The sequence below is a fragment of the Oncorhynchus masou genome, chromosome 10 (assembly GCF_036934945.1).
Source record: "Oncorhynchus masou masou isolate Uvic2021 chromosome 10, UVic_Omas_1.1, whole genome shotgun sequence".
In the NCBI taxonomy this organism is placed as follows: domain Eukaryota; kingdom Metazoa; phylum Chordata; class Actinopteri; order Salmoniformes; family Salmonidae; genus Oncorhynchus; species Oncorhynchus masou.
In genome coordinates, this window is record NC_088221.1 from 10,734,077 (window position 1) to 10,746,120 (window position 12,044).

A 12,044-nucleotide genomic window follows, 5' to 3' on the forward strand; every position below is an offset into this window, starting at 1 on the left:
ATGTCTTTTACAATATAAGCTATTTTGGAATGACAACATATGCATCCTATGACACAGTGCTATATTTGAGCCCTATAGTGTCCAGGCACCCCATTGTAAGCCGTTTGTTTTGACCACAGTTGAAGTCCATTAACGCTTCATATGACTTAGCTTTTAATTCAAACTCACCCTACTGAGTCTTTTCCCATCTCATTTTAGCTGAGACAGGTAGTAGACAGTCCAGTACAGTATATTGCATAGAAAGCAATAGTAATGGTGTCTTTTTGTAGGCACTAACTCCGCCATGGTTTGTTGTACAAAGCCTATGAGGAAAAGACTAGAATTTTTGAAGAGTTTTGAGATAAACACTGAAAATAAGGTCTTTGGTAAACACAGGCTTTGGAGATCTTATACGATTTGTTCTAATAAAATAATCTTCAGCTCATCAGCTAATGTTACCTTTTGTGAATTTTGAAGCATTTATGTATTCAGAAAAAACTTAAAAGACTTCATAATTCATAAAGGTAATGTTAACTGATTGATACTATCTCATAGAACAAAACATATAAGATGACTTCAGTCTTAATTTCAGTGTTTATCCCAAAACCCTGTTCTTTCCCCATAGGAATGGCTGAATGAACCAGAGATAATTCATTTCTGTTTTCTTTAAGACTACCAGCTGGCAAGCTCTATTGGGGGGCTATGGAGGGGGCAGAGTAAAAAGCCAGCAGCAGTCCACATGACACAGTCCCCTTCCAAAACTAAACGTTTGGTTAGTAGTCTGACTTGTCTCTTATCTCTTTCACTCCCCAGGGTTTTGTGTCTATGAATCTCTTTTAGCCTTGAGGCGCTTTCTCATAGACACCCTGTTTTGACTGCAATAACTCACACATCTCTCAGACTGTTTCTTATAAGAAGCAGAGGCTAGAAAAGAACTGTGGAACAATATTAAACCTTATAATGCATATATATATATATTGCTAATCTGTAGTCCAGGACTCTATTGATGTAGTGAGGGAGGGGTCTTATAGCCCTTCCCCTTCTATTAATACAACATTAACATAATCAATTATTATAATACATCAAAAATTTTGTGCAGCCCCTATTATGACCCCAAGGTGACCCCCCATCAGCTTTAAGCCACAAGATGATGCTACAAGGTTAAGACACGAGGCTTTCAGCCACTACAGGATACTACTAGGATAAGACACGAGACTGTAAGTCACTTGGCCATATAATCATCCAGGAATACATCTCAAGCAAACTGGAAAATAAATAAATAAATGTGATAGGATCCTGTAGTTATAATTTTGTACGAATTTTAACATTTTGCTCTATGACTATGCAAAGCTGCCAAAAAATATTGATTTCACAGGATGCTGCTGAGGGAGGACCACTCATAATAATGACTGGAATGGCATGAATGTAATGATTTCAAACACATGGAAACCATGTGTTTTATGAGTTCGATGCCATTCCATTTATTCCCTTCCAACCATTCCCTTCCCAAATAAGGTGTCACCACCAAACTACCGTATCGTATCATACACAGCGTTTTACCGAATACTTTTATTTTGAAGGCAACCCGGAAAACTGGAAGTCTTAAAGTTGCTATCGGGACACTAATGTCACGGATAAAACAATGAGGTATTAGTTATTCAAAATCGTTGTTCATGTTGTTGCCGTGAATCATGTGGCGACCTCTATAATACTTCCGGTGTTCTATGAAAATAGCTCCGTCTTTTCAGGGCGCAGTTGATGTTAGTTCCTGGTCTTCAAATGCAGCGTCATTATTAATGCTAGACCAAACTTAAATGACCGAAAATGATTTTAATTGTCAACAATATTTCTAGTTAACTATATCTACATGCTGTACATATACGCCCTGAGTATGCAAGTAATTATGATGAGATTCTTTCAACTGGAAATACTTAATCATTGCTCCACCAAAATAAACATAGTGATGGCGTCGTTTGGTCATTGAAGTGGCGATTTAGCAAAGTAAAAACAATCTACCCAGCTTCAATACCTTATTAAGGTAAGACAGGCTCATTAAATGACTTAGCTAATTTATGTTCATTACATGTAAACATATGTAACGATATCATATCCATCAGAATACAGGTCCATTTCGAAAGGTCTGACGGGGTAAAATACATTGTGTTCAAGAGAAAGAATCTCAGAAGTTGACGCAGTAGGTCAGAATTTTGTTGCATAAATGCTGTCATTATTCAGCACTGCTGATATTTAATTTGTTACTGGAGAACTCAAAACATAATTTCGAGTGCAAATTGTGTTTATCAGCTAGTACTTCGTTTTTATATAGGGCCACAGTGGGCTCGTCACAATACCCATAAAACCTAGCGGACAAACACAGAAATGGTTCCAATAATTTTTTTCACCATTTATTTTTCTCGAATGGGATTTCATGTAGGCTTTAGGTGCATTTACTCAGTACTTTATTGAAGCACCTTTGGCAGTGATTACAGCCTCAAGTCTTTTCGGGTATGATGCTACAAGCGTACACACCTGTATTTGGGGAGTTGGAAGGTGAACCTTCACCCCAGTCTGAGATCCTGAGTGCTCTGGAGCAGGTTTTCATCAAAGATCCCTCTGTACTTTGCTCTGTTTATCTTTCTCTCAATCCCGACTAGTCTCCCATTACCTGCCGCTGAAAAACATCTCCACAGCATGATGCTGCCACCACCATGCTTCACCATAGGGATGGTTTTGGCCAGGTGATGAGCGGTGGTTGGTTTCCTTCAGACGTGCCGCTTGGCATTCGGGCCAAAGAGTTGAATCTTGTCAAACTCCAAGTGGGCTGTCATGTGCCTTTTTACTGAGGAGTATCTTCTGTCTGGCCACTCTACCATAAAGGCCTGATTGGTGGAGCGCTGCAGAGATGGTTGTCCTTCCGGAAGGTTCTCCCATCTCCACAGAGAAACTCTGAAGCTTTTGTCATCTCCCTGACTAAGGCCCTTCTCCCCGATTGCTCAGTTTGGCCAGGCAGCCAACTCTAGGAAGAGCGTTTTGGTGGTTTCAAACTTCTTCCATTTAAGAATGATGGAGGCCAGTGTGTTCTTGGGGACCTTCAATGCTGCAGACATTTTTTAGTGCCCTTCCCCAGATCTGTGCCTCGACACAATCCTGTCTTGGAGCACTACGGACAATCCCTTCAACCTCATGGCTTGGTTCTTTGATTTGTGGGACCTGATATAGACAGGTGTGTGCCTTTCCAGGATGCACATGAGATCAATTTTAAGTCTCATAGCAAAGGGTCTGAATACTTATGTAAATAATTATTTTTGTTGTTGGTGTGTTTTATACATTTGCAAACATTTTTTGTCATTATGGGTTATTGTGTGTAGATTGAGGATGTTTTATTTAATTTAATCATTGTAGATTAAGGCTGTAATATAAAATGTAAAGGTCTAAATACTTTTTTCAGAATGCACTAACTTTGACATGTTCTGTTGCAGATTCAGAGCCAAATGAACTCATTGCAGAATGAATCCATAACCATGAATAAATAAGAATATTTATTTGACAAGAATGCACCTAGTCACCCATCAATCACTTGAACTCCAATTACCATTGTTTTAAAGAAAAGAAAATGGTAAACAATTCATTCGAATGTCTTTTATACATAAATGATAAACGTCTAAGTAAATGTGAATTATTTATTCATCAATGCCATAAACCTGGGACATCACAGAGCACCATGGGAAAAAATTGTAATACCCGAGAGCGCGCATATTCTTCTACTTTTCTAGTTTAAGAATTAGACCAGCACAAATAACATGTAAAACAGCATATTGTGATTTTTGGTGGGTGAGTTACAAATGGATAAACAACTGGATGTGTAAGTTAGGTTTAATATAAAATACTAGGTCAAATCCAGCAGAATGAGAAACACTTAACTCACTCAAAACAAGGAAGGCATGCCTAAACACAGTTATATCAACTCCCTTCTTGTCAATTCAATAGGTCCATGTTGCTTGTCATTTGTGAGTAGCACATTTTCCACAGTATTTAGTCCAAACCCCAGAATTAAGCAGGAATTGGCCAGAATTACACAGGTGGAAAAAAGGTAGCAAAAACAATACACAACAACCGTTATAATCATTGACCAGTACGGATAATTAAGTAAAACCACAAATCCAAATCCCTATCTCCATCCATGGCTAATTTAGGAAAGGAACAATTTTAGCAAGCTTGTCACTGGAGGACAAAAACACAACGGGATGCAACAATTACGTTTTTTTTTGTCAATGGCTTTTGATGCGAAGTGACTGGAAAGCCAAATCCAAACGGTCTTCCCTTTACATATATATTTTTGTGTTTACCAGGACCATTCACAGTTGAGCTTGCTCAATTTAGCTCAATGCTGATTGGCTCTTTATTTATTTTTTTTGTGAAGGGGGGGGGTGCTGTGGGATTATTTTAGATACTCTTTGAAGAGGTAGGATTTCTGACATTTTCGGAAGTTGGGCAGGGACTCTGCTGTCCTAGTTTCAGGGGGTAGCTAGTCCCACAATTGGGGTGCTAGGACAGAGAAGAGCTTGGACTAGGCTAATCCTTCTAACAGTTGTAAACAGTACTTTGAAACAACACAGTGCCTATAACTGTAAATACATAGGTAGGGACACCTAAGGTAAACATTTTATTGTATATTCCTCCCTGTATGACCAGGCAGCTCCAGTAGTTGACATTTCACTGTGCTTCTACACCTGCATTGCTTGCTGTTTGGGGTTTTAGGCTGGGCTTCTATACAGAACTTTGTGACATCAACTGGTGTAAGAAGGGCTTTATAAATACATTTGATTGATTGGCATAGTCCTTGGTTGATAGGCAAACTAACTCATTGTTATTTAGTATTAATTGCCTGTCATATTATATGGCATAATGCTCTTAATATTTTCTCAACAGACAAATGAGCCAATGGAGACTGAGGGGTTGTGTCTCTGTGAAAAGTGCGGGAAGGAATTCTCCGATAGCAGCCGCCTTTCCTCTCACCTTTGCACTGTGGACTTCACCAAAAAGGGACAGTTGACCCGTTATAAGTGTCCTTTGTGCGATGAGGTCTTTACCATGCCAGGTGCACTGAAACACCACTTCCAAAGCCATCGGAGGGAGGAACTCAAAGGTCCGTTCCACTGCTCCGAGGAGGGTTGCCAGTTCAGCACCTCACACCGGTTGGTGTACCAGGAACACCTGCACTCACAGCATGCTCTCACCCTCGTCTCTTGTACCTTCCGGTCCTGCACCTTGGCATTCCGCACACGTTCTGAGATGGAGGGCCACTGGCGTATCCATATGCCTTTCCACTGTCCCCGCTGTGACTTTGTGACCGCTCATGCTAAACAGCTGAGTACCCATGGTGTGGAACATGACCGTCCACTAGCTGCACCTGAGGGTAAACTTTTAGAATAAATGCATAATTCGCCACACAAACTATTACTCACTCACACACATTGTTATATGTAGGGTAGAGCCAACACGGGATGCCTCAATTTGTGTACATTTTTGTGCTCAGGTGACAAGGTGCCAACAACGACAGGCCAGGGTGGAAACAGCCAATCGGCTCTTGAGACCAGCTCTGGAAGGCCAAGAAGGGCCCGGAAACGCAATCCAGCTTATGTGTCATCATCACAAGAAGATGATGAGGATGAAGAAGAGACACAGCAGCACAACATCGACAATAGAGCCAGAGAGGAGGTGCAAAAACACAAAGCAGCTACGAACATCAATGAGAACCCATCTAAAGGTAGTGTGGGATCTCTAGTCCTGCGTTGTTGTTCTTCTCTTCTGTGTTCAGGACCATTCAAGTTTTCTGGTGAGGTAGGGTTTTGCCAGGTCATCAAATATCAGATAAATGTTGTGCTAACCATACTTTTGAAAATCACTTTAAATCAGGTTTATGCCAGTAAATCTAGGTCTACATTTACATACAAGGAAATAAGTTGTTCTGTTACATTTGTTTCATTACAAAAGATAACACCCACATCTCCTCCCTGTCCTGAAGATCATATTATGGCAGGCATGGAGCATATGTATCACACTCACATCTGCCCCGAGTGCCGCCGCTGTTTCAAGATGCGCTCCCACCTGCTGGAGCACCTCCACCTCCACTTCCCAGACCCCAGTCTCCAGTGCCCCACCTGCAACCATTACTTCACCAGCAAGAGCAAGCTGCGCATCCACATGCTTCGCGAGTCTGGCCAGAAGGTCCATCGCTGCCACCTGTGCAACTACGCCTCTGTGGAGCGCAACTCGCTCCACCGCCACCTGGCCAGTGTGCACTCCAACGAGGTTGGGGGTGACATCCACCCGGAAGTCTACCCCTGCCCCACCTGTGGCCAGAGCTTCCGCCAGAGCCAGGCGCTCAAGTCCCACATGAAGTCTCACCACACGACTCGGGACAGCCAGCCACTGGCCTGCTTCCAGGAGGGATGCTCCTTCAATACCTCTGACCGGAAGGAGCTACAGAGACACGCAGCCGATGTCCATGGAATCAAGGCCGTAGAGTGCCGCCATCATGCCTGCAACGCCATCTTTGGTAGCCCCCAGGACATGGAGGCCCATTACCGGACACACTTAGCCTTCCACTGCTCACAGTGCGACTTCTCCTGCTCCAACAAGAGCCTCTTCCGGCAGCACAAACTGCAAGGCCATGCCGGGGACGAGGAGTTGACCTGCAACTTTTGCCCCTTTGCCACGTTCAATCCTGTGGAGTTCCAGCAGCATGTCGGCCATTTCCACGCCAATGAGAAGATCCACCGGTGCCATCAGTGCAGTTTTGTCACCGCACACAAGCGGGTCCTACGACGGCACATGCTGATGCATAGTGGTGAGCAGAAAAAAGTAACGTAACATTGGACTGTTCTACTTATCCATAGCTTCCAGATAACTCATTTTTGAAAGTCATTCATGTATTTTTCTTTCAAGGTGAGAAGCCCCACAAGTGTAACCTGTGTGACTTCAGGTGCCGTGATGAGACCTACCTCTCAAAACATATGCTCATCCACTCAGATGACAAGAATCATATGTGCTCTGAGTGTGGATATGTCACCAAATGGAAACACTACCTGAATGTGCACATGCGCAAACATGCTGGTGACCTCAGGTAAGTGATTTACTAGTTAGTTATTTTGCACATACAGTACCAGTCAAAAGTTTAGACACACCTACTCAGGGTATCATCAAGGCAAAGGGTGGCTACTTTGAAGAATCAAACATTTGTTTAACATTTTTTTGGTTACTGCATGATTCCATATGTGTTATTTCATAGTTTTGATGTCTTCACTATTATTCTACAATATAGTAAAAACAAAGAAAAACCCTTGAATGAGTAGGTGTCCAAACTTGACTGGTACTGTCAGTCTTCGAGAACTGTCAGTGGCGCAGCGGTCTAAGGCACTGCATCTCAGTGCTTGAGGCGTTACCACAGACACCCTCGTTTGATCCCAGGCTGTATCACAGCCGGCCGTGATTGGGAGTCCCATAGGGCGGCGCACAATTGGCTCAGCGTCGTCCGGGTTTGGCCGGTGTAGGCCGTCATTGTAATTAAGAATTTGCTCTTTACTGACTTGCCTAGGAAATTAAAGGTTAAAAAAAGTGAAAATAGTGGTCTGTTTTATGGTGTGCATGCAGTAGTGTAGGGATTTTTAACAGATAAAAGCATTAGAAAATACTTTTTGTCTGATGTTCACCCAAGTTGATGTGTATGTCTGCTCTAGCACATCTTGGTGTGAGAAGTTGGATATCATATCAGGAGTTAATGAACCTAAGGCCACACTTAGGCATTGAGAGATTGACCGATCCAGTCCGTTTCTTCTCCTAGGTACCAGTGTGACCAGTGCTCCTACCGTTGTCACCGCACGGACCAACTGAACAGCCACAAACTCCGACACCAGGCCAAATCACTGATATGTGAAGTCTGTGCATATTCCTGCAAGCGCAAGTACGAGCTTCGCAAGCACATGCTCCTCAAGCACTCTCAGGGAGAGGGCCATCAGCCTCCAGTCTTCCAGTGCAAGTACTGTCCCTATCAGACATGCTACCGCCAGGCTCTGCACAACCACGAGAACTGCAAACATACCCGGACTCGAGAGTTCCGCTGTGCCCTCTGCCCCTACTCCACTTACAGCAGCACCGGCCTCTTCATCCACAAGAGGAAGGCTCATGGATACGTGCCTGGCGATAAGGAGTGGCAAGAGAACTATGCAGAGAAGGAGAGGGAGAACTCTATGGACCTACTGCAGGGCTTCTACAAAATGCCAGCCAAGAACTCTGTAGAAGGTCCTATCAAGAACCTACAGGAGAAAGTCGCTGGCTCTGCTGTTCAAAATGAACACAACCTAGAAACTGTAACTGGCCCCAAAACCACAGAAATGGCAAATAAAAATTCTGATATTGTCCAAGTGGTAGTTGACAAAGGGATTCTGGCATGTCACAATTCAACAGATAATCCAGAGCAATGCTGTACATTAGTTTTGACAACAATAGCTAACACAGAGTGCACTGAGATGGCATCCATACAGGGTGAGACGCCAAACAGCAGAGACCCAACTTACAGAAGACCCACAGTGGACCCTAAAGGATCTAACACCCTGAGCCAAAAGCCAGCATCTGCAAGTGAGGCGGAGGAAGAGGACATGGCTATGGAGGATTGCGATGACCTAAACGATTCAGAAGACAGAGAAACTCCTTTAACCGCTACAAGGCAACCGGCAGAGGCTGCAGAGAACAACACACAGATAGCGGAGGTGTCTAGCGCAGCTTGCAACTCATCCGCCGAATCATTGGCGCAAAACGTTGACTCTGAGATTCGTCTGAAGGCCATGAGGAAGCAAGACAAGGACCAGGCGGAGGCTCTGGTCTTGGAAGGCCGGGTTCAAATGCTGGTGGTGCAGAATGAGGCCGGAGAGGCTAGCATATACCGGTGCGAACACTGCTCCTACGTGACTCGCAAGCAGACCTCTCTCCGACACCACTGCCGTTCCCTCTGCCTCGCCAGGTGGAAGAGACTCAAGTGCCAAGCCTGTGGGGCGCAGTTCAAACAGAAGAGAGGCCTGGACACCCACCGCCTTAGGAAGTGTCCCGCTCTGCAGAAGAACACCAGGAGGTTCATTGGCACTCCCTCTGCTGGACAGTCTGGAGAAAGGGACTGGGGTCAGGGTAAATCCCAGATCCCTGATAAAACCACAACCGCCGATCAATCAGAGATAGTATCTTGTGATGTTGCGCCAACCGAAGATTCCATAGCCACACAACCAGAAATGAGAGGAGAGGAAGCAAACTTGTGCGATTTGACCAATCCCGGAGGCTCGGGTGAGAGAGAATCTACAGCACTACAGAAAAGCCTAAGGAAGACAGTTGGAAAGACAAAAAGGCAAGTGAAAGTTGGCAGGGTAAAGAGACCTGTGAAGATGAAAAAGATCAATGAGGGGGAAATCTTAGGAAAGACAGACAAAGCCCATCCTGTGAACACAGAGAATGACAATGTGCATAGCTATATAGAAGATGACATGAAATTCACTTGCAATACGTGCAGTTTCACGTCCTCCAGGCTTGTGACGATAGAGCGCCACTGCTCGACGTGCACAAGAAAAACTCCCACAAAGATGGCTGTCCGAATTTTTAGCTCTCTGGAGCAGGATGATGACAGCAATGAGAGGGATGAGAATATTAAAAGGGGTTCTGAAGAAGCTGTGGTTGAGATAAAGGTATCAAATCCAAGCTATTCTCCTAAATTGTCCTGTCCCAACTGTCTTTTCAGGTGCAAACAGAAGAGAGCACTGATCAACCACGAGAAGCGAGGCTGCCTGAAGCCAGACGAGGTGCAGTGCGAATTCTGCTCGTTTGTGGCCAAGTCACAGAAAGCTATGGCTAACCATGTACTGGTCCATCGGAAAGACAAGTTATCGCTCTTAAAAAAGGTCAAAAGGTCAGTTTTGCATTGCGACCATTGCCCCTTTACTTGTAAGCAAGAGCGTTGCATGACCCAGCACGTGGCTCTGAAGCACGAAGGTGCCAAGCCCCACCGCTGCCGCTTCTGCCCGTTCAGCACCACACGGCGCTACCGCCTATATGCCCATGAATCTCTTCACACCGGCATGGGCCGCCACAGCTGCGACGTCTGCGACCAGACCTTTGGCGCTGCCTCCAAACTCCGCCAGCATCACAAGCGTGTCCACGACAAACAGCCCTCTCATTTCTGCACCCTGTGCGACTTCAGCAGCTACTCTCTCAACGATGTCGGACGACATACCCTCCGCTGCCACACAGGGAAGCTCCTGCACCCCTGCAGCCAATGTGAGGCACGCTTTAGCTCCGACACAGCGCTCAAGCAGCACTGCAGCCGCAAACACCTGAGCCCCGCCAGCGTAGCGTGCCAACAATGTGACTTCATCTGTGGCAGCCAGGCCACCCTCAAGGTCCACCAGCAGAAAAGGCACCCTCAGCTGGACTGTGCCACCTGCCAGGAGACCTTCCCCACCCGGGAGGGCCTGGAGGAGCACCAGAGGACCCACCTCACCCAGCAGTGCCTGCTTTGCCCCTTTGCCACCCGTAAGAGGCAGCCACTCATCCAGCACCTTCTCGACGAGCATGAGGATGGCCCCCCAGAGGACAAGCCACTGAAGTGTGCCATCTGTGGCTTCGCCTGTCGCCACCAATTGGTCTTTGAGCAGCACGTTCGCTCCCACGGGGGTACCCGCCTTTACAAGTGCACAGACTGCCAGTACTCGACTCGCAACAAGCAGAAAATCACATGGCACATTCGCATACACACAGGGGAGAAGCCCTACCATTGTGAGCAGTGCAGCTACTCCTGCGTAGATCCATCAAGGCTAAAGGTGAGCAATGAGGTCCTTCAAAATCTTTGCTGTAATGTAACACATGGTACTACACCATTTTATTTTATAGAAGTCAGGTCCTCTCGGTCTAATACCAAACCATTGGGCTTAAAAAGTCTACAAGGACTGGCAGAGGACCTTCTATAATAAGATACCATGTGTTACAAATGGTGTAGTAGATACCTATTTATCATCATTGTCATTCCATTATAGTATCACATGAGGATCCACCAGGAGGAGAAGAAGTACCTCTGTCCTGAGTGTGGCTACAAATGCAAGTGGATGAGCCAATTGAAGTATCACATGACCAAACATACAGGTACAAAGTATGAGTAACACTATTGCTGTCATCATTTATAACAAGTACATTTAGTTGGAATTCGATCATAAAATGACCTTTCCCCTGCCCTTTCTTTCTCTCTCCCTCCACCCTCAGGGGATAAGCCATATGCGTGCGAGGAGTGTGAGTACCGCACTAACCGTGGTGACGCCCTCCGCATCCACAGGGAGACGCAGCACTGCGACGCTCGCACCTTTATCTGCGAGAAGTGTGGCAAAGGCTTCAAGACGCGCTTCCTCCTTAAGACCCACCAGCGTAAACACAGCGAGGAGCGGCCTTACGTGTGCGGCCTGTGCCGCAGGGCCTTCCGTTGGCCAGCCGGCCTCCGCCACCACTACCTCACCCACACCAACCAGCAGCCTTTCATGTGCCGCTACTGCCCCTACCGTGCCAAGCAGAAGTTCCAGGTGGTCAAGCACCTCCGGGGACACCACCCGGACCAGCCTGTGGAGCAAGGGGTGGCCAAGGATCCCCACGCCCTCAGCCTAACCCTGCAGGATGCCCGTCTGGGGGGGCTGGAGGAGGGGGCTGGGGAGGAGGTGGAGGAGGGAGCTCGAGAGGAGGGGATGGAGGTGATTGTACCGGATGGGGTGGAGGTGTTGGTGCAAGAGAGGGTGGAGGAGGTCACAGAAGACCAGCAAGGTGAGGAGTAAAAAGGTTCAGCCCACTCAACTGGAACCTGAGAAAACAGACATTTTAGTGAACGTTTTGATGCAGTTTTCCTCATCCAAGCATGATGAGGACTGGGCTACAGCGGTAAACTTAAATTAAATATCAACAAAGGACCTTGTCTTAATGAGTATGCATTTACATATACTACTGCAGAGTGCACCGTGAAACAAATATACAATTGTATGTTTAGTATT

At 45.8% G+C, this 12,044-nt stretch overlaps 1 protein-coding gene across 3 annotated transcripts; it reads left to right on the forward strand.

Moving 5' to 3' along the window:
- Positions 1-1,739: 1,739 nt before the first annotated feature.
- znf142 (zinc finger protein 142) lies at positions 1,740-12,020 on the forward strand. Of its 3 annotated transcripts, XM_064975815.1 has the most exons (9): positions 1,740-2,017; positions 3,459-3,595; positions 4,909-5,395; positions 5,516-5,746; positions 6,005-6,829; positions 6,928-7,105; positions 7,823-10,838; positions 11,052-11,157; positions 11,275-12,020. In XM_064975815.1, the coding sequence occupies exons 2-9, from the start codon at positions 3,593-3,595 to the stop codon at positions 11,829-11,831; spliced, it is 5,403 nt and encodes a 1,800-aa protein (XP_064831887.1). In that variant the 5' UTR covers positions 1,740-2,017; positions 3,459-3,592; the 3' UTR covers positions 11,832-12,020. The 3 variants fall into 3 exon arrangements, with proteins under 3 accessions (XP_064831887.1, XP_064831885.1, XP_064831886.1); XM_064975813.1 differs by having other exon boundaries at positions 5,516-6,829; XM_064975814.1 differs by lacking the exon at positions 3,459-3,595 and having other exon boundaries at positions 5,516-6,829.
- Positions 12,021-12,044: the final 24 nt, after the last annotated feature.